General features: G+C 41.9%; 1 protein-coding gene across 1 annotated transcript in view; it reads left to right on the plus strand.

The window, feature by feature from the left end:
- The window catches only part of TMEM278 (transmembrane protein 278), a 243,233-nt gene extending 220,406 nt beyond the window's left edge, over nucleotides 1-22,827 (plus strand). Inside the window, exon 2 of the mRNA XM_073602887.1 lies at nucleotides 17,205-22,827. Within this exon, the coding sequence (XP_073458988.1) occupies nucleotides 17,205-17,474 (270 nt within the window). The 3' untranslated portion in view covers nucleotides 17,475-22,827. The remainder of the gene's footprint in view (nucleotides 1-17,204) is intronic.
- The last annotated feature ends 1,075 nt before the right edge of the window (nucleotides 22,828-23,902 follow it).

Below are 23,902 nucleotides of genomic sequence, written 5' to 3' on the forward strand. Positions count from 1 at the left end.
ATAAATGACACGGGGGATGTGTCACCAGCCATATTATGGGACACACACAAAGCCTATATAAGGGGCATCCTAATTTCAATAGGTGCAGGCTTGAAAAAAAAGAAAAGAGAAGCCAGAGGAAAGTTGATAGAGGAAATTTTTTCCTTGGAACAAGCACATAAAAAAGCTAAGGGCCACGACCTAGATAGTTACCATGCATTGGTTGCCAAGAGGGAGGAGTTAAGAGATACGATGGATCTAGAGGCCAAGAGAGCTATAAATGCTATAACTAGGAACAACTACTTCTGGGCCAATAAGCCCAGTAAACATCTGGCCAGGATAATCAGGAAAAAAAGAAGTAGAAATTTCGTAGAGAAAATACTCAGTAAAGGAGGGGCAGTGAGAGTGACTAGCAGTGCCATAGCAGATGAATTTCAAAAATATTACAGGGATCTATACTCGATAGGGCAACGGGGAGCAGAAGATACTCTTCGTTCAGATAGGAGCAAGGAATTCCTGAAGGAGGCAGGACTAGGGGGCCTGTCAGCGGAGGACAGGGATTTACTGGATAAACCTTTGGTAGAAGATGAAATCTTGGCAGCATTAAGGGATTCTCCGAAGGGGAAAAGTCCAGGCCCAGACGGCTTCACTTCTCTCTACCTAGAAAAAATGAAACACATCCTGGTTCCGAGGCTTTGCCGTTTTTGGAATGGCCTCGGAACAGGAGGTGAATTGACAATAGAGGCTTTGACCGCTACAATTACACTTATTCAGAAGGAAGGGAAAGACGTTAGGTTGTGTTCTAGTTATAGACCAATCTCTCTTCTGAATGCAGATGTCAAGCTTTACGCAAAAGTCTTAGCAAATAGGCTTAAAGAGAAAATGACAAATCTTGTGCATCCAGATCAGGCAGGCTTTGTTAAAGGGAGACAGTGTAGGGACAACGGGGTTAGGGCGGTTCTACTATCAGAAGTATGTAAACAAGGTGGGCCCCCAGCTCTATTCCTGTCAATTGACGCTGAAAAAGCTTTTGACAGGGTAGACTGGGGGTTCATGATGAACACTTTAGAGGCCCTGGGGTTCGGTCAGAGGTTTGTCTCCTGGGTCAAGGCTTTATATAGTAACCCGGCAGGGATGGTGAGAGTAAATGGGACAACTTCAAAGCCCTTCAGGATGTTCAACGGAACAAGGCAGGGCTGTCCCTTGTCCCCTATTTTGTTCGTCCTGACCCTTGAGCCGCTGCTGTCTGTCATTCGCAATAACGCGGACTGCGGCGGCGTAAGGGTCGGAACGGAGGAGCATAAACTAGCGGCCTTCGCCGACGATATTGTGTTCTTTGTTACAAACCCTAGAATAACCCTTCCCAACTTACTTCACATCATTAGAAAATATGGAGAAGTCTCGAATTTTAAAATAAACTCCAGCAAATCCGAATGTTTAAATATTAACATAAACAAGCAAGAAGAAAATCACTTAGCTGCGGTTTTCCCTTTCCCTTGGAAAGAGGAGATGGAATACTTGGGGATTAAACTGGCTAACTCCTATAATAGACTATTCGTAAAAATTTTTTTACCTATGCTAGACGACATCAGGCGAGAAGCGAGAAGACTTCAGACCAGACCTCTCTCGTGGTTTGGGCGAGTCAACGCGATAAAAATGAATCTAACACCCAAGATCCTGTTTAAATTTCAAATGCTGCCCATCCCATTACCCGGATATTTTTTGAAAGCCCTTAGGAGGCTAATAAGTGGGGTAGTGTGGAGGGGTAAAAAACCACGCATTGCCTATACAGTACTAAGTAGGGGGAAGAAAAAAGGTGGAATTGCTCTACCGGATTTTAACAGATATTACAGCGCAGTAGTGCTATCTAGGATCACGGAATGGAACAAAAAAGACACGGATAAACGTTGGGTTCACATTGAACACTTTTTGAGCGACACAAATTTAGGACAGGCACTTTGGAATCCCCCAAAATTTAGAACACTGAGCACTTACACATCACAATTAACGCTAAACACATTTAAACATTGGGATAGGATACACTGTAAGAACAAATGGTCATACAACTCACCACTGATACACATGAAAGATAATATTTTTTTTGAACCAGGGATGAGGGAGGTGGGAGGGAGTTGGCTGAAGGGTGATATGGTACAATTGAAACACATTTTACATAGGGGGCAAATTCGCACTTTCTCAGAACTAAGTACAGAATCTAATCTATGGGTAATGAACAGATGGAGGTTCCTTCAGCTCTCCCACTTCATAGAGAGACTCCCGAAACCTCTTAGGAGTATGGAGGAACTTAGACCGTTCGAGCAGCTCTGCATAAAGGAACAGACAGGAAGGGCAATAACGCAAATATATAGGATCTTGGGATTTGAGGAGGAACTGGAGATACCTCCTTATATTAAAAAGTGGGAACAGGGTCCCAATGTAGTGAAGCTGGGATAGAAAAGATCTTGAGGATGGTTCATTACGTAGCAATAGACACTAGAAGAACAGAAAGCCACTTTAAATGCCTTGCGAGATGGTACGCCACCCCAGATAGGGTTAGCAAAACGGATAGGACTAAATCAAACACCTGCTGGAGAGGCTGCCCAATTTTAGGAACAATGGCCCACATCTGGTGGGAGTGCCCCGTTATAAAAATCTTCTGGGAAAAAGTGTTAAGGTTAATAAAAGTCATCACTGGGAAAGCATTAGACGAGGACCCATGGGTTTGCCTTTTCCACGGAACCCCGGACTCGGTAAAAAACTACAAGTCTTCCCTAGTCCCTATTATGTTGGATGAAGCCAAGAGACAGATATCCTTGAACTGGATGAACGTCTCGAGGCCCTGTATTCGAGAATGGTTGACCAGGCTCAACGAAATATATAACATTGAGCAGGTGGATAGGGGAGGAGTAGAACCTGAAGAAGAAGAGCATTCAGGGAAATGGGCTGCCTGGACTAAGTTCAAAGGGACTTGGGATTATCTGAAGGAGATTGTTGACCCATCATAATTATATGAATATTGAAATATGCTCTCCTAGACTAGCACGGTCCTGAGGGGTGGGGGGAGGGGAAGGGTGGGTTGGGGGGGTAGGAGGGGTCATTATGTCTTGTGTTATAAAATTTAAAGTGGTTATGCTTGAAGACTTATCCCCCCAGGGAAATGTATTGTTATTTATATAAAATGATAAATAAAGAATAAAAAAAAAAAAAAAAGAAAGAACTGGAAGAGAAATCAACCTTCTGGCCAGAAAGCCTCAAAAACAGCCTCTTCTGGAGGACGGGAAGCTTCCAAGTTTTTTTGATATAGGGCCTGTTCAGGCGGAGCAAGTTGGCGCTCGTTTACTCCTTTTTTAGCACGTCTGGGCAGCCTCGATCAGGGACTACTGGACCATCAAAACGGTATCCTCAGGTCATACTTGGGTATTAAGCAGTCCACCCACACACCGGTTTGTACCCACAGTCCTACCTCACTTGGAAGAGAAAAAACAAGTTCTTCTATCATATACAGAGTCCCTGGTGGCTCGAGGCGCCACCATTCCGGTTCCAACCGAGGAAATATTTCAAGGGGTTTACTCCCCCCCTTTCATGGTCCTCAAAAAGAATGGCTCCTGGAGACCAGTCATAGATTTGACCCACCTGAACTCCTTTATCAAGAAGGAAAAATTCAAGATGGAAACGCTGCTAACAATACGTCAGGCAATACAACCAGGTGACTGGCTTGTGTCTATAGACCTGAAAGATGCCTGATTTTTATGTCCTGATAGCGAGGGAATTTCAGAAGTATCTTCGGTTTGCAGTGGACCAAATCCATCTTCAATTTACATGTCTTCCGTTCGGGCTTACAACATTGCCTCGGGTATTTTCGAAGCTCTTACTGGTCGTCGTGGCACTGATCAGGGTCAGAGGTATCTGGTTGCACCACTATCTGGACAATCTACTTTTACTTTCTGAAAAATGGGAGCAGCTATTAATACACAAGAGTTGGGTTGGCTGTTGAACAGGGTTGAAGTGCCATCTAGAGCCAACACAGTCTCTAATATTCCTTGGGGCCCAATTCAACACGGGGAAGAGCACCATTTCCTTGCCCCTGGAGAAAATTCCGGTGATCGGGGACAGAATTTGTTTCGCAATGTCATCATCTCTTCTGAGAGCCTCACAATGTCACAAGATAATCAGCACCATGGTGGCCACAGCCCCCATGGTGAAATGAGCACAATGGAAGATGCGACACTTTCAGAAGGGTTTCCTCCAACAGTGGGATCTGGGGTCTTGAGACCATTCCTTGGTGGCTGCAGCGGAAAAATCTCCTCAATTGCCATTCCATAGCACCCGTCTCCTGGATCACGGTGACAATGGATGCCAGCAACAGAGGCTGGGAAGCTCTCTGTCTGACGGAGGTAGCTCAAGGCAAATGGGATTTCCCATCCCGAGGGGTAGTGTCGAATGTTCTGGAGCTCTAAGCAGCCTTCAATGCTCTACAAGCATTTTTCCACTTGACATTGGAAGCCTCAGTTCTCCTAAGGCTGGACAATACAAAGCAGTATCATATATCAAGAGACAGGGGGGTACCCGCAGTCTCTCCTTACTGATGTAAGTCCAATCATGTCCTGGACCCAGGCGAACTTGGACATCTGACAGCCCCAGAATTCAGAGCGTCCAGGTAGACTTTCTTTAAAGGGTTTCCCTGGACAACAACGAATGGTCTCTCCACACCGAGGTCTTCAACTGGGTCCTTTCTCTGGGAATCATGCCAGAGGTAGACCTGCTTGGCTCCCTGTGCAACTTCAAACTGAAGAGGTATTACACGAGATGTCGTTGTCCCCAGACCTTCGGAGTGGATGCTCTGACAGACCAGTGGAGATTCTACAGGGCCTATGCTTTTTCCCAAGTTCCTGTCATTCTACGTTTTCTATCGAGGCTCAGGTGGGAAGAAGCCGAAGTAGTGGCAATTGTCCCGTATTGGCCCAACAGACCATGGTTTCCTCTCCTGATGCAGCTCAGCTACCGGGATCCAGTTCTTCTCCCCTCCAGACCAAATCTCCTGATGCAGGGAACGACTCTTCACCCATGCCCAACCCATCTGCACCTGATGGCTTGGTTTTTGAGAGGGGAAGGCTGGAAGCACTAGGATGCCCAAGCAGGGCTATCGCTACATTGCTGAATGCCAGAAGAGCAAGTACCAACAGAGTTTACCAAAGGATTTGGTCGAAGTTTGCAGATTATGTTTCCACCACCGACGGTTCCTGTAATGATCTCAAGATACAGGATATCCTAGGATTTCTACAAACAGGCCTGGATATGTCCTTATAAGTTGGTTCTTAACGAGTTCAGGTTTCTGCAATTTCTGCCTTCACAGGTGTATCCTGGGCCAGACACCCTCTTACTAGGCAGTTTTTCAGAGGAGCAATAAGGCTCAGACCTTATAGAAAACCGAGATTTTGCAAGTGGGATCTTCCTCTTGTCCTGGATTTCTTCTCAGGAAGAGAAATACAACATATGGATCAGTTATCTATTAAAGAACTTTCTCTCAGAGTTGTCTTCCTGGTAGCCATAACATTGGCTAAGAGGGTCTCCGAAATTGGTTCTTTAGGACTCAAGGAACCATTCCTTACCTTCTTCCCTAATCGAGTAGTCTTGGTTCCTATGTTAGGATCAAATCCCAAAGTAACATCTGTCTTCCATGAGAATCAGGAGATTGTTCTTCCTACGTTCAGGTCTACTGAGCCACTGCTTTTCGCCAGTCTGAACATCTGTTTGTTCTCTTCCATGGAAAAAACAAAGGATTGCATGCTAGCTCTAGAACCATTGCAGCGTGGATTGTTCAGGCCATTCAGTGGCCGCTCATTCTACCAGGAGCGTTTCTACATCGTGGGCAGCCTCCCTTCATGTTTCCCAGGAAGTAATCTGTAAAGTGGCCTCATGGTCATCGATTAACACATTTATGATGCACTATTGAGTAGAACCGGCTTCTTTGTCTTCGGTTAATTTTGGTTTGCATGTCTTATCTGTTGACGGTGCCAATTAAACCTTTTTTTCTTTAACCAGCAATTGCCCACCCGGGGGTATATGGCTAGTTATTTCCCATATGTAGGCTGCCATGGAGTCTGTCAGGAAAACGAAAAATTTATATCAAATACTTATCGTAATTTTCCTTTCCTGATGGACTCCATGGCAGCAGGAGTTCCCTCCCATTTGCTGGAGTAGGCTAAGTTACGGAACACGGTCTCTGACTAGAAGCAAAGATTTATGGGAGTGGGGTCCTATGAGGTATGAGAGGCAGGATTAACCCATATGTAGGCTGCCATGGAGTCCATCAGGAAAGGAAAATTACGGTATTTGATATAAATTTTCTGTTTTTTAATCAAAGAGGTTCACTTCTCAAAACTTTATTCTTTTTTTTGTCCTTGTGTTATAATTTAATTACTCCTGGGTTCTTGGTCATCAAGTGCTCAACACTGTTCAAATAATATTAGTGAGTGAAACATTAGTTGTGCCACTGACAGTATGTATTAATGACAGCGGTGACATTTTTCAGATTAGAGGAGTAATTAACTTTTATAGTCATGTTCTCGATGATAGATGATTCCCCCTGACTGAGGAAAATTAAAGTGGATATCAGCATCTAAAGACGTTATAGATTTGTAGCTGCAGGGAAAATCCAAGTACAGTATGTTTAAGCACTGCTTCCGCCTGCCGCGGGCCATGTCTAATGTAAATATTCTGCTGTTTTAAAACCTGGCTGGCTTCTCTTCAAAGGATACTAATACATTTTGTTTCCCACAACCAAGCGGATGGATTATTTTACAACTGATTTAATAATCAAATTATTAACTTGTCAACGCAATATACTATGAAAGCCTAATTCCATTTTTAGATGAAAGTGCTGAATAAACCTCTCAAGTGTCAATAAAATAAAAATAACATACCCTTCCTATATCGCCAGGTGGGAGCGAGACTTTGAAATTCACAGACAAACAACTGGAAAGAATTATTTTGTTCTCTAATGCCGTGTACACACGGCCGGACTTTTTGACCAAACTTGTCCGACGGAACAAATCCGTCGGACAATTCGACCGTGTGTGGGCTTCATCGGACCTGCAGCAGACCTTTTCTGTCAAAAATGTGACGGACTTTAGATTTAGAACATGTTACAAATCTTTCCGACTGACTCGAGTCCGGTCGAAAAATCCGTTCGTCTGTATGCTAGTCCGACGGACGAAAACTGACACTAGGGCAGCTATTGGCTACTGGCTATGAACTTCCTTATTCTAGTCCGGTCGTACATCATCACGGTCGAATCAGACTTTGGTGTGATTGTGTGTAGACAAGTCCGATTCGACGGAAGTCCATCAAAAAGTCAGTCAAAAGTCCGTTGAAAAGTCCGACGTGATTCAGTTAGTCGAAAGTCCAGTCGTGTGTACACAGCATTAGGCCTGGTTCACACCTATGCATTTTGTAGTGCGTTTTCAGTTTTACAGAAAAACACTACAGTCCATTTAACATGGTTTCCTATAAGTCATGTTCATATCTGTGCAGTTAATGGAAAGGACCAGGGACTTTTTTCTGGTTTTCGGTTCCATAGACTTCAGTGGATTATAAACGTCTATTAAGTCTAGGTTCACATGCGGCTGTGCTTGATGCATTCTTCAGGCATGTTTTGCCGTGCGTTTTGCGTATTTAAATCCTCATTTTTTATGCGTTTTTCCATGCAGTTTTCATGCATTTTGCTTTTTTTTTCTCTTTAAATACACTGTAAACACACTGAACATTGCTAGTTTCTAGGGAGCGAGCCAGGAAGCTGGCTGCCACAAACTTAACAACTGATAAGTCATCAGCTGTCAGTGGGGGGTTACCTCTTCACACAAGCACATGGGCAGCAGCAGGAACCAAGCTGCATTGTGTGTGTCTATGGAGCATGTACATGTGCCTCCATAGCAAGCAGCTTGCTACGTGGGCGCACAGAGAAGAGGAGGAGTCAAGATTGCTGGTGGGGGACCCCAGAAGAAGAGTTTCAGATCCATTTTTTGCATTTTGTGCAACATTGCACAGAGCAGGTGAGAAGAATATCCCCTTAATGATCTGCTGAACCTGCAGCAAAAACCTAAAAAACAAAATTGTTAATTAAAGTGATGTGCCTATAAATCAAATCCAAGAATATAATAATAATAATATATAAGTGACTAGAGTCGTCATTCAGCTTACAACATCATATAACGTGAATATACACACATTTTATAAAATATAAATGTTGATACAAAAGTGATTCATAAAGTGCTCAAGTGTATATAAGTCCGTGATACTCTGACCACCCAGGATCAAATATGAAATATGATGAAGATACGATATTTCCCTTGTATCAACACGCATAGGGGAGGGGAATGGACGGCGCAGGAGACAGCTGGTCTACCTTAAGGAGTAGGAGCACACAATCTCATCCACAGCTTGGCGCTAGTAAGGCACACTATAGAGCGGTGCACTAACGCACCAGACCCATGTGAGTAACCTATAATAAGGCTTTGGTTGCAGTAAATAAAATCTTTTAAAACGGTATCACACTATGGAGTTTCTTTTTGATATTTATATGTGAGGAGGCTACATCTTTGAGCAGTGTTTGGACCTTGCAACCTGACCTGGAGTCCATTTTGATGATTCAAAAGCGAGTATTGACCAAACTTAATTGCAAGGTCACACGCTCTGAGGTGAGCGGCCATTACCTTGGGGTGGGGAGCACCTGAGTGTAATCACTGCTGCAGATCGCTATATTCACAGTCACCTATCAAGTCATGTTTATTATTTATTGCTGTATTAAGGACACTGAAAACTGATCCTGGGTGGTCAGAGTATCACAGACTTGTATGCACTTGAGCACTTTATGGATCACTTTTGTATGAATATTTATATTTTATAAAATGTGTGTATATTCACGTTATATGATGTTGTAAGCTGAATGACGACTCCAGTCGCTTATATATTATTATTATATTCTTGGATTTGATTTATAGGCACATCACTTTAATTAACAATTTTGTTTTTTAGATTTTTGCTGCAGGTTCAGCAGATCATTAAGGGGATAGCGCAGCACATGATTTATTTATTTACCTGTGATTCTCACACGTTGGTATAGGACGTGATTAGTGCTAGCAGCTTTCATTATACTATTATAAGATAGGGGAACTTTGATTGGGTAGCTCGCAAGACCTTTACTATATTTAGGTGAGTAGAATATGTTTCTTATTTTATTTTTTTTTAAATGCCTTATTTTATTTATTTATTTATTTCAGGTACTTATATAGCACCGTCAATTTACGCAGCGCTTTACATATACATTATACATTCACATCAGTCCCTACACCCTCAAGGAGCTTACAATCTAAGGTCCCTAACTCACATTCATACATACTAGGGCCAATTTAGACAGGATCCAATTAACCTACCTGTCTTTGGAGTGTGGGAGGAAACCGGAGTACCCGGAGGAAACCCACGCAGACACAGGGAGATCATGCAAAGTCCAGGCAGACACAGGGAGAACATGCAAACTCCAGGCAGGTAGTGTCATGGTTGGGATTCGAACCAGCGACCCTTCTTACTGCTAGGCGAGAGTGCTACCCACTACACCACTGTGCTGCCCACTAAATTCCTTTAGTAACACTTTAATTACGTTACAAAATTAAATACATCAAGTCCAACCTATGTGTGTGATTATATGACAGTATTACATTGTATATCCCTGTATGTTGTGGTCGTTCAGGTGCTTATCTAATAGTTTCTTGAAACTATCAAGACCACCGCCTGTGGAAGGGAATTCCACATCCTTGCCGCTCTTACAGTAAAGAACCCTCTACGCAGTATAAGGTTAAACCTCTTTTCTTCTAATTTTAATGAGTAGCCAAGAGTCTTGTTAAACTCCCTTCTGCGAAAAAGTTTTATCCCTATTGTGGGCTCACCAGTAGGGATGAGCCGAACACCCCCCTGTTCGGTTCGCACCAGAACATGTGAACAGGAAAAAAGTTTGTTCGAACACGCGAACACCGTTAAAGTCTATGGGACACGAACATGAATAATCAAAAGTGCTAATTTTAAAGGCTTATATGCAAGTTATTGTCATAAAAAGTGTATGGGGACCTGGGTCCTGCCCCAGGGGACATGGATCAATGCAAAAAAAACTTTTAAAAAGGGCTGTTTTTTCAGGAGCAGTGATTTTAATAATGCTTAAAGTCAAACAATAAAAGTGTAATATCCCTTTAAATTTCGTAGCTGGTGGGTGTCTATAGTATGCCTGTAAAGGGGCGCATGTTTCCCGTGTTTAGAACAGTCTGACAGCAAAATGACATTTCAAAGGAAAAAAGCCATTTAAAACTACTCGCGGCTATTGCATTGCCGGTCCAACAATACACATAAAAGTTCATTGATAAAAACAGCATGGGAATACCCCACAGGGGAACCCCGAACCAAAATTTAAAAAAAAAATGACGTGGGGGTCCCCCTAAATTCCATACCAGACCCTTCAGGTCTGGTATGGATTTTAAGGGGAACCCCGCGCCAAAAAAAAAACAAAAACGGTGTGGGGTTCCCCCAAAGATCCATACCAGACCCTTATCCGAGCACGTAACCTGGCAGGCCCGAGGAGAAGAAGATAGAAGAAGCCGCGGAGGAGATGCTGGACAAGAACGCCGGAGGAAGAACCAGAAGAGCCAGAAGAACCAGAAGAAGAAGATGAAGGAAGATAGAAGAAAGAAGAAGCATTTAAATAAAGGAATTGTCAAAAACTGTCTCTTGTCATTTTTAACATTTTTGACAGTTTTTTAGTGAAATGGTAGGGGTACTTTTGTACCCCCTTACCATTTCACACAGGGGGGGCTAGGATCTGGGGGTCCCCTTGTTAAAGGGGGCTTCCAGATTCCGATAAGCCCCCCGCCCGCAGACCCCCACAACCACCGGCCAGGGTTGTGGGGATGAGGCCCTTGTCCTCATCAACATGGGGACAAGGTGTTTTGGGGGGGCTACCCCAAAGCACCCTCCCAATGTTGAGGGCCTGTGGCCTGGTACGGTTCAGGAGGGGGGGGGCGCTCTCTCGTCCCCCCCTCTTTTCCTGCGGCCTGCCAGGTTGCATGCTCGGATAAGGGTCTGGTATGGATTGTTGGGGGAACCCCATGCCGTTTTTTTTTTTGTGCGGGGTTCCCCTTAAAATCCATACCAGACCTAAAGGGTCTGGTATGGAATTTAGGGGGACCCCCACGTCATTTTTTTTTAAAATTTTGGTTCGGGGTTCCCCTGTGGGGAATTCCCATGCCGTTTTTATCAATGAACTTCTATGTGTATTGTCGGACCGGCAATGCAATAGCCGCGAGTAGTTTTAAATGGCTTTTTTCCTTCGAAATGTCATTTTGCTGTCAGACTGTTCTAAATACGGGAAACATGCGCCCCTTTACAGGCATACTATAGACACCCCCTAGCTACGAAATTTAAAGGGATATTACACTTTTATTGTTTGACTTTAAGCATTATTAAAATCACTGCTCCTGAAAAAACGGACATTTTTAAAACTTTTTTTTTGCATTGATCCATGTACCCTGGGGCAGGACCCAGGTCCCCAAACACTTTTTATGACAATAACTTGCATATAAGCCTTTAAAATTAGCACTTTTGATTTCTCCCATAGACTTTTTTAAAGGGTGTTCTGCGGCATTCGAATTTGCCGCGAACACCCCAAATTGTACGCTGTTTGGCGAACTTGCGAACAGCCAATGTTCGAGTCGAACATGAGTTTGACTCGAACTCGAGGCTCATCCCTACTCACCAGTATGGTATTTGTAAATTGAAATCATATCCCCTCTCAAGCATCTCTTCTCCAGAGAGAATAAGTTCAGTGTTCGCAACCTTTCCTCATAACTAATATCCTCCAGACCCTTTATTAGCTTTGTTGCCCTTCTTTGTACTCGCTGCATTTCCAGTACATCCTTCCTGAGGACTGGTGATAAGAACTGGACAGCATATTCTAGGTGCCAGAGTCTTGTAGAGTGGGAGAATTATCATTTTATCTCTGGAGTTGATCCCTTTTTTAATGAATGCCAATATTCTGTTTGCTTTGTTAGCAGCAGCTTGGCATTGCATGCCATTGCTGAGCCTATCATCTACTAGGACCCCCAGGTCCTTTTCCATCCTAGATTCCCCCAGAGGTTCTCCCCCCCCAATGTATAGATTGCATTCATATTTTTGCCACCCAAATGCATTATTTTACATTTTTCTACATTAAACCTCATTTGCCATGTAGTTGCCCACCCCATTAATTTGTTCGGATCTTTTTGCAAGGTTTCCACATACTGCGGAGAAGTTATTTCCCTGCTTAGCTTAGTATCGTCCGTTAATACAGAGATTGAACTATTTACCCCATTCTCCAGGTCGTTTATGAACAAATTAAATAGGATTGGTCAGCACAGAACCCTGGGGAACCCCACTACCCACCCCTGACCATTCTGAGTACTCCCCATTTATCACCACCCTCTGAACTCGCCCTTGTAGCCAGTTTTCAATCCATGTACTCACCCTATGGTCCATGCCAATAGACCTTATTTTGTACAGTAAACGTTTTTGGGGAACTTTGTCAAATATTTTTGCAAAATCCAGATACACCATGTCTACGGGCCTCCTTTATCTAGATGGCAACTCACCTCCTCATAGAAGGTTAGTAGATTGGTTTGTATATTGGGGGACTACTTTCCCCCAATATACAGGTGCATATCATAAAATTAGTATATCATCAAAAAGTTATGCACACAGAGTGATATATTTCAAGCATTTCTTTCATATAATTCTGATGATTATGGCTTACAGCCAGTAAAAACCTAAAATTCAGTATCTCAGAAAATGTGAATATTACATAAGACCAATAAAAAACAAATGATTTTTAATACAGAAATGTCATCATTGGAATGGGGCTGAAAGTAGGTATTGAGACATGTGGCCTACACCAAGGGGGTGGAAGTAAGCTTTAACAGGTAATGTGCATTTGAACTGTTTTTGACTATCTGTATAGGGTTCAAGTTTAACCACTAGCCACCCGCCCACTGTCATATGATGGTGGGACGAGGCAGCTCTCGTTCTGGGCGGACATCATATGTGAACCCGATGCGCGTGCCGATGCCGTGATGTCCGCAAGGCACCCGCGATTCCCAGTAACTGAGCAGGACCGTGGATCTGTGTGTGTAAACACACAGATCCACGTCCTGTCAGAGGAGAGGAGACTGATGGTGTGTCCTTTGTACATAGGGACACCGATCGGTCACCTCCCCCAGTCAGTCCCCTCCCCCCAAAGTTAGAATCATCTCCCTAGGACACACATTTAACCCCTCGATCATCCCCTAGTGTTAACCCCTTCCCTGCCAGTCACATTTACACAGTAATCAATGCATTTTTATAGCACGGATCGCTGTATAAATGTGAATGGTCCCAAAAATGTGTCAAAAGTGTCCGATATGTCTGCCTCAATATCGCAGTCACAATAAAAATCGCAGATCGCCGCCATTACTAGTAAAAAAAAAAGTAATAAAAATGCTATAAATCTATCCCCTATTTTATAGACGCTATAACTTTTGTTTTTTTTTTGTTTTTGTTTTAAAAAAAAAAAATTGGATATTTAGTATAGCAAAAAGTAAAAAATATTGTGATTTTTCAAACTTGTTCCTCTTCTTTTGTTTATAGCGCAATAAATAAAAAACGCAGAGGTGATGAAATACCACCAAAAGAAAGCTCTATTTGTGGGGAAAAAATGATAAAAATTTCATTAGGGTGCAGTGTTGCATGACTGCGCAATTGTCATTCAAAATGCGACAGCGCTGAAAGCTGAAAAATGGCTTGAGCAGGAAGGGGGTAAAAGTGCCTGGTATTGAGGGAGGTGGTTAATTAGCACAATTAATAAGCACCATACTGATTATGTCACCCGGAATTCAGTGAAGTGCAATACCACATAGAGGTTTACAGACTTGTGAAGGTGACTTTTTTTCAGAATAGTATAATAAACCCAAAGTCTGACTGTTTATTGCTTTAATCACCAAATCAAATGTGCTATAAAAATGCTGAATGGCACTCTATTGTTTTCACTGTGCGGTTTTTAGACCACATATTAATAAGATGACGTTTTAATGAATTTGGAATTGTGGTGTGGGAAGGTTGAACCTTGGTACAGTAGTAGCACTTGTTCAGGTAATCTCCCAAGGTCAGCAGATGAGAGTGATGACTCCGAGGCAAAGGGGAGGCGATAGCTAAACAAGTTTTGCAGGCAGCCATGCGAAAAATTACACATCCAGAAAAGGTTTAATATCTAAGCCAGTAAGTGCTTTTCAAAGGTCATCTCTTTTGAACTACCACAAACAAGCCATTCTCAGTGTCTGCTTCTCGGTGACAGATTATTATTAGTTTAATTACTGGGAATATTAGTACTGTGCTTAAACAACACAAAGAAATAAAATATCTGATATTTGATTTCCCAGTGAAAAAATCCCCCAGCATGCCAGAGCATTGTTTATAATGTGGGGGATGTATGACAGCAAGAGGAACAGGCTTATTAAAGTCTAAAACAAGGTGACAGACAAACCACTTACTTGGCTTTTTAGATGAACTTTATTGTTAGTAATAGTAATTCCCCCTCCGCTCCCCCAGCATTTTTTTTTTTATTGCTACTAGAAATAATATTAGTCCCTAGTTTAACTAAAGGACAAAGCAAACAAAGGTACTGTCACACTAGTTGAACTTTGTCATTTAACCTCCAAGAATAACTCCATGGGTAGGCTACTAACTGCACCTGTGATAAAATAGGAAAGCCCACTTAGTTTACCCTAAGGCTGCTTTCACACTGGGGCGGTAGGGGGCGTCGGCGGTAAAACAGCGATATTTTTAGCGCTGCTTTACCAGCGGTATTCGGCCGCTAGCGGTGCGGTTTTAACGCAATAACGCCTGCAAACCGCCCCAGTGTGAAAGGGGTCTAAAGTTTCTCTAAACCCAAGAATAAACATTACATTTATTGCAGCTTAATATCCCTTAGATGTGGTGTTGGCTACTGGCTACATTAGTTTTCTTTTTTCAAAAACAGAAAATATCTGTTTCCTTTGGCATGCGCAGCCTATTGCGTTAGGGTGTGCTCCCCAGAGCACAAACACACATGCATGTATATCATTAGAGCAGTGGACAATGTCAGTAGAGCAGAGATGGGTGTTAGTAGTTTTTAACCACTTGCTTACAGGGCACTTAAACCCCCCTCCTATCCAGACCAATTTTCAGCTTTCAGCGCTGACGCACTTTGAATGACAATTGCGCGGTCATACAACACTGTACCCGAATGAAATTTTTATCATTTTTTCACCACAAATAGAGCTTTCTTTTGGTGGTATTTGATCACCTCTGAGGTTTTTACTTTTTGTTAAAAAAATGTAAAAAACTGAATTTTTTTTTTTTTTTAATTTTTATTTTTTTATATTTTGTTATAAAAAATTTAAAACGGGTAATTTTTCTCCTTCATTGATGTACGCTGATGAGGCGGCAGTGATGGGCACTGATAGGCGGCAGTGATGAGCACTGATGGGTGGCAGTGATGGGCAGCACTGGCAGGTGACACTGATTGGCACTACAGGTGGGCATTGATAGGTGGCACTTGTGGGCATTGATAGGTGGCACTTGTTGGCACTGTTAGGTGGCACTGTGGGCACCGCTAGGTGGCACTGTGGGCAGTGTGAGGTGGCACTTTTAGGGGGCACTGATGAGGCAGATGTGCCTCTTCCACTTTGGGACCGATGTCCCTGACATCTCAGCCGGTGATCGGCTTTTTTTTCTACTCGCGCTGTCAGCGTGAGTAAAAAAATAAAAAAACGATTACCGATCTTTTGTTTACATCATGTGATCAGCTGTCATTGGCTGACAGCTGATCACATGGTAAGGGGCCGGGACCAGCCCCCTACTCGGATCGGTGATCAGCCGAGTCTCAGTGACGGCGCGCGCAGGGAGCGTGCACAGGGGAGGCCATCATATGACGGCCTCCCGGGAATGCAGGTCCGCGCTGTGGCCGTCATTCGGCCATAGTGCGGATGTCTAGTGGTTAATTTTATTATTCTTTCCAATTTTTTTTTTTTTTACATATTTTTAATTTATTTTTTACAATTTATTTTTAGGAGCCCCATTGGGGGCCTTGGTGGAATATCAAGGGTCTAGACCACCACTTTTGAGACAGAGAAAGGGATTGAGGACAGAGCTTCCCCAGCCCCTTTCTCTGCAGCCTCAGCTGCACTGGGCAGTGAACTAATGGGAAGTGCTCTGTGCTGAGTGGCTTCCTGTTCATTCACAAACTGAAGCCTAGTAAACATAGTTTACTAGGCTTCAGTTAAGAATGAACACAGAAGCGACTGGCACAGATCATTCACTGTGTTCTTTCAAAAAAGGAAGGGGGCCAGTAAATGAAATATTTACTGGCCCCTTCTCCTGCTCCCCATCCTGAAACATCCCCTGCAGCAGCCGGCGGGAGAGGAGAGAAGGGAAGCTGGCAGCACTAAAGGGTTGAGACAGGGCACCAGGAAGCAGGGGAAATCGGCACTGCGCAGGGTGAATAGGGTGTGCCCACGCATACCCGGCACACCCTGTGCACATGCTCATGTCTGTTGATCTTGTAAAAAATGTAGCAATCTTGTCACTTCCTGTGAATTAAGCTGAAACATGTAATTTTTCGTCCTTGCTATTTTCTGTAAACTACAAATGAACCCCCTCACCCACATTGGAGGTAAAGAGAGGAAGACTTGCTTGTAATCAAAATCAGGAGAGCAGCTTATAGCTACAGTAAAATCAGTGAGAACTGACATCAAGGAAGCATATTATTCATGGGATTATTAAGTGAACAGAAATGAAAAAAGCCCCTAAAAAAAGAAAACAAATGCAACCAACACATCTAAAGACTGGTGAGCTGCTATTAAATGTTTAAATGTTTGTTTTTTTTAAAACCCAACTGAAGTCCTGTTTTTTATACTTGATATTCAGTTAGGCTGTTTTCTAAAAAAAAGCTGGGTATCCCACAGCTAATCAGTAATGGCCCTATTTGCAAGTGTGAATGAAACCTAGAAAGCAAGACTGGATAACTGTACCTAGTAAAGGCCATTGTAGACTCTTTATTCCCAACAGCTGGCACCTACAGATACAATGGTTCTAATTAGATAATATATATATATATAATAATGTATGTCCTTGTTCCACAGGTCCTTCACTCGGATGCCTCATACTGCAAGACCCTACTAGATGACAACAGCTCCTCCGCACTTATAATTCTGGGTTTCGTCATGATGTCCCCACTCATTGTCCTGGCTATGGCGGTGTACTGTGGTCTGGCACGTCGCTTACGTCTCTTCATGCTCTTCCAGCCTTACACACGAGCTCTCTACAAGGGGGTGCGATGGAGGTGGTATGACGAGGGAGGAATATGTAGCTGTGTCAGGGAATGGAATAATCATGTGAAGGCCTGGGTATAGAAAAATCTGGGACTGTTCTGAGGAGCTTTTATTTGACATCCATGCGGAAGTGCCATCACAAGCTGCATCCCCAATTAAACAACATCAAACAAACTTGAGTCTACTGGCATCCTAGTTAAGACATCTGAAAGACATTTTGCTTTCCCTGGCTGGTGACATACGTGTGACATAATATCTTGTGATGACTGATTGTAAAATATATGAACTGCTAGAACAGAGTTGGGCAACCATTTAGATATTAGGGACTAAAAAGTGGCACCATATTTCTTTAAAAAGGAAACCCAAACTGAGTTGCCAGCGCTAACTCTTTTTTAAATTGCTGGTTCTATGACTGCTCAGTGATTTCAGTGCTTTCTGAATAAATTACCTAAATCAGACACTCAAATAGGGGTTCTGACTTCACTCTGCAGCAGCTTTAATTGCTTCCTGTGCTAATTATTTAGTATTTAAGTGTCAGTCACTTAAATTTGTTAGACTTGGGACTCAATACCTTAAATCAATATCCTAAATGAACTTAAAAACCATGTTTATTGTAAACAGGTATGTTAGTGGTGGCTAAGTACTGTCCCCCAACAGGAGCAAAAATTAAAAAAAACTCATGTTACACCAGACACTGGCACTCACAAAGTGTTTATGGTCTGATTAGACTATTTGAAGACTTTGCGATCCCAAAGCTCAACTCCAGCAAACTTGAACATTCCGTCTTGCAGTGTGGCTGAATCTGCAATGCAGGAGTTAAGGGCTTGTTTAGTCTGGGACAGAAAAAAGCATTTTTACTTACCTGATGATCCTGTTCTCCCAGCTGAAGGCAGTGGACTGTCCCTTGGCATCCTCACATCCAATGCAGGGCTTGATGACGTCAGGACCTTAGACTGCTGGAACATGGGGGAGAAGATGCTGTGGGGACCAGTCTAGCAGAATGGAGTAGTAGAGGATCGAGTATGTAAATCTACTTAAACAAGTCCCATAGACCAAGTACCTTTTCTTTAGCGTATCAATATGGGATGTGGTGCTTGAAAGACTGACCCCTCTATACAATAAATAAGTCCCCTAGACCTAAACAAGCAATTAACCCTTTTAGTGGAGGTGTACCCCCACTGCAGGGGAGAATTTTCAATGTCCTGGAGTTCAGCTTTAAAATGAATACCGGGGATTATTTTTAGTTTTTCTTATCAATAAATACAGACGCAACTTCAACTTCAATATGGAATAAGCTGCAGTTGTTTTGAAACCACTTTTGTCAGGTGCGCATAAGACTCAAGTCTCTAAATTGTAACCCGTGTGTTATTTGCCATAACAATTGTTATTTTCAGCTATGGGACTGTTATTTGTAGTCATTATAGCAAATAACGATTTCTATAGCTTAGCGAATTGAGTCTGTAGACTCCTAATATGCAGTCATAACCATGAAACCACCACTACACGAGAACCACTAAATGCAGATAAACCTGAAGACATTAGACTCAATTCACCAACCTTTAATGATCATTATTTTCTATAATGACCATTATTTCCAGCAAAGAAGGACAATAAGTGCTAAAAAAAACATAGTCCCATGGCTGAAAATAACAATTGCTACAGCAAATAACATGTTCTAGCCTAGCAAACTAAGCCCTTTTATCTGATTTTTTGCACCCCCTTATTGCTACAATAAATTGGATGGCTTTGGCACTATTGTCCACCGGCTTGCCAGTTGCCTGCTGTTGGTAAGTTAAAGCTTAATGAGGAAAAGGTTGCTAACCCCTAGGCTGTTGATTTGGATCATGCCTTGTATATGTCTACAATTTACACCAAGAGGTTTGCCCAAATGATTCCCGCTCTCCCCCGATTCTCCTGTCAGCCACCAGGAGCAATGAAAATAGACAGTACATTTTGGGTATAGGTAGTGTAGAGCAACTCAAATCTTGCAGACAGTTTCTTTCTTCACTCTTGGCAGAGCAGCCAAAGAGCAAAAAGAAGGTGTGTATGCACTTTAAAGTGAACACGTTGCTTTGCTCTATATGGGCAAATAGGTTCACTTTGATCTCAACCAGGGCAAAAGTCAATGCCCCATATACAGCCTTGGATCAAGGATCCAAGGTAATTCCACTGGGATGCAGAAATGAATCTGAAGATATGTGTTATATTTGTAGAGATAGAGTTTCAAAAACTATTCCTCCACAATTCAATCTTGTAAGACCAAAGGATGCACTTAAGTGTTAGTATGTATTAATTTCTAGGAAGGCAGATCCATCATCTTTCGCATGCTGTTACTTGGCTATTAGTTTCCCAGCCAAGCTTCCTTTCATCAGTAATAACCATTGTAAGCCTGACAATAAAAGAGGAAATGCCTTGGTGATCCCAGGTCAGCCAGCTATTTACAGCTAAGAAATGTCCTCATAATAGAACTGGAGCTACAAATGTACTACTTCAATACTCTGAACTTGGAAATAGCAGGTCAGTGCTACAGTAGAGTAGTGATTCCTTGTTTCCATTCACCTCGCATATCATCAAGGACACACCAGAGCACAAAAATAGACTGAGATGGCAACTTGTCAATCCCGGCGGTTCACAAATTTCTGCTCTAGTTGCTGATCATTACCATTTAACACTTTAAAAAGCAAAAAAAAAACAAAAAAAAAACCTTTTGAGCACAGAATTTTCCTGGGACAGTTTTATCCTCCTGACAGAGAAGATATTCCTGCTCAGAAACCCACAGTGATCAGATGTTTCAGCAATGCCTACCAGCCTTGCTGCTGCTAGACAGAAATTCTGAGCAGGAGCCCCTTGTCAATCAACAAAGATTGGGATTTGGATAATGAGTTTTCCATTTTATGCCTGAAATTGAAGAATCTCTATAAAAGACAACTGAGCCATAAAGCCTAAGTTCACCTTTGGAACATTATAGATGTTCCACCTGCACTTAGGGTGTAACATGTAACATGTAGAGAATGCTGAATTGAGGCTTTGAATTGACTTTTATGGTACCATGCACAAGCTTGGGATACCCAAAATAAGCATAAAAAATAAAATTTTATTACAACAACACATTTAAATATACATATCTTTTTTTAAAGACACAGCAAAAGTGTCCTCTACAATAGGCTCTATAGTTACACAGATACGGTGACACCGGATAGGTTGCCATTGTCAAATAACCATGTATCATCTGTGCATGAAACGCTCGACATGTCTCGCGGGAAAAGTCATCGCTTCTTCGGGAGCTTTTTACATATAGTGCTATAGAACAAACATCAATAGCATACTAAAATTAAAAAGGAAAATAGATTAATCATAACAACAGTAAATATTAAAACATAATAAACATGATACAAAACATGTATGATGGTATCCCCTGCACGTTGCCTTACCCAGGACACACTTATGTGCATGAGCCCATGGAATATGCCCCGGCGAGTATGGGAACCCCACTCAAAAACCTGTAGTCTGATAAAAAAATATAATAAGGATCAGAAACTGGAATCATAGGTATACTAGTGTAAAACACCAAGGTCAAAGAATATATTTTTAACACACCATGATAGGAGATGCAGAAATCTAAGGCGGGTCCTCTCAAAAATGGAACTGGGGAATATTTTATATATATAGCAGCCACCGCACGCTGCAAAGAGGAATAGGTGTCACATTAAAATCCAAGTTATTTAAACAGTTTAAGAAATGCCCACACAAAGGGACTTGTGTATCAATACTTTACCTTAAGAACAGATAACCCATTAGAGTTGAAGCTGGTATCGCTGCAAAGGGTGGGCCAACACAATATTGATGTGTGCGTGTAAAGGCAGGCGCCCCAATACTTTTGGTATTATAGTGTATATTTAGCTGATTCCAACTAAGTTATCAATTGAGTTTTAGATTTTGAGCAAGCTCTGCTGGTGCTGTCAAAATAATAACATAGAATAAGCTACCATCTAGCACCTTGTGGTGTTCACTGTCCTCGGGGCTCAATTTACCATCTAGATAGATGTTGTTTCTGTGCCTTTAGAGCGCACATCAAAAGCAAATCTAAAGATTTCTATTTTCTTTATTTGTGAAGTGTGGGTGGCAGTTTTGAGGCTGCATTTGACCTGCTTTACATTTATTGGGACAACGCTGGTCCTGTTCAGGACCATTGACATTTCAGGCAAAGCACATTGATTTGCTGCATTTTGCTTTTGATCTCATGCATTTGTGTAGTGCAGTGTTCAAATGCAAAATGCAGTGTTTACCAGCGCCTGTCTATACAAACCCTTAATTAGACCACAGGTTTGCTTCAAAAGAACTTTAAACATAAATTTCAGTTCTGTTTATACAGTCTAAAGGAGCTTTTTATTATGGTGAAACGAATGTAGCAGTTGTTGGAATTTCTTCACTACATTCAATATCTAGTATGGTTTTGTCGGATGTCGAAATGTTTCAACACATGGTTAACTCCCAGTGCAGTAACACTTCCAAACGTCATGTATATACCTCACCGGGTCTAAAACTGATACTAGCACAGAGCAATATGGTGCTCACCAAAGTCACATAAAACATTAGGATCCTTTAATATTGACTCAGAGGGGGTTATTTACGAAAGGCAAATCCAAGTGCACTGCAAGTGCACTTGGAAGTGCAGTCGCTGTAAATCTGAGGGGTAGATCTGAAATGAGGGGAGGCTCTGCTGATTTTATCATCCAATCATGTGCAAGCTAAAATGCTGTTTTTTATTTTCCTTGCATGTCTTGGATCTATTGTGACTGCACTTCCAAGGGTACTTGCAGTCCACTTGTAGTGCGAAATGGATTTGCCTTTCGTAAATAACCCCCAGAGTCTCAGACATGCCTGGTTGTCTTTAGTTTTCCACAGCGGATTTGTAATGAATAAATTGAAATGCAGTATTCACATTAAACCTATAATACAAATGACTTTCCAGAAGAGATAATTATACCATTCACAAGTATGCATGCAAATTTCATAATATGAATGAAATGAGATAGCTGGTATTGTATTTATATTCAGTGCACAGCTGAAATCTCCTGATATACATAAGCAGACATTTATGGATAAAAGAGGGTGACTGCAGCGCTCCTTAACTATCAGGACAATACAGCCAAAATACAGCCTGTCCAATCAGGGTTGTTCCGCAAAGATTGGGTAAGATTAATACTTATATGTAAAATTTATTTCAACATTAAATTATGTAGAATGTTTTTGTCCTATTTTTGGGTGTAGTTCGTAGTGGACATACAAGAGGCTTCATTTTCTGTGGTTCAGCAGTTGCAGTGCAGTTCCACATTCCACATGTGAAGCACTGGCCCCAGCTCCCAACCTGCAGTGTCCTGTGAATGTGAATGACATCATGAGGTTGATTTACTAAAGGCAAATAAACTGTGCACTCCAGAGCTTAGTAAATGAGGTAAAGCTTCACTTTGCAAAGAATACCCAATCACGTGCAAGAAAAATTTAAAAATTAACAAAAGCAGTAGAGTTTCTGCTCTTTTACTAAGCTCTGGAGCAACTGCTCTTGCAGAGTTCAACTGCACTTTGCAAAGTGCACAGTCTTTTTCCCTTTAGTAAATCAACCCCAATGTGAGATGGTTTAGGTACACACTGGGGTTTATTTACTAAAGGCAAATCCACTTTGCACTGCAAATGCACTTGAAAGTGCACTGAAAGTGCACTTGGAAGTAAAGTCACTGTAGATCCGAGGGTAATATGCAAAGAGAATAAAAAACAGCATTTTAGCTTGCACATGATTGGATAGTAAAATCAGCAGAGCTTCCACTCATTTCAGATCTACCCCTTAGATTTAGAGCGACTGCACTTCCAAGTGCACTTTCAGTGCAAAGTGAATTTACCTTTCGTAAATAACCCCCAATGTTCTTACACTTTTTTTTTAAATGATGCAGCAATGTGTTGCAAACAAACGGCAGCTCCAAGAACAGATGGTTAGTAACAAGTAAATGTTACACTTTGAGCCAGGGACGTGCGGTGAGGTTAGTGGCTTGTGAGGCACTGGCTAGTATCAGGGCCAGATACACACAGGTTACATACACTGTGAACGTTAAAGCGAGAGCAATAATTCTAGCACTAGACCTCCTCTGTAACTCTAAACATGTAACCTGTAAAAAAAATTCAAGCGTCGCCTATGGAGATTTTTAAGTACCGAAGTTTGGCGCCATTCCACAAGTGTGCGCAATTTTAAACCGTGACATGTTAAGTATGTATTTACTTGGCGTAACATCATATTACATAGAATATAAAAAAAAATCAGGCTAACTTTAGTGTTTTTTTCTTTTTTATATTCATGAAACAGTTTTTTTCCCCCAAAAAAAGTTTGAAAAATACAGTGTAACATGAAAAGTTGCAACGACCGCCATTTTATTCCCTAGGGTGTCTGCTAATATATATATATATATATATATATATATATATATATATATATATATATATATATATATATATATATA

Source organism: Aquarana catesbeiana, linkage group LG10, assembly GCF_042186555.1.
Source record: "Aquarana catesbeiana isolate 2022-GZ linkage group LG10, ASM4218655v1, whole genome shotgun sequence".
In the NCBI taxonomy this organism is placed as follows: domain Eukaryota; kingdom Metazoa; phylum Chordata; class Amphibia; order Anura; family Ranidae; genus Aquarana; species Aquarana catesbeiana.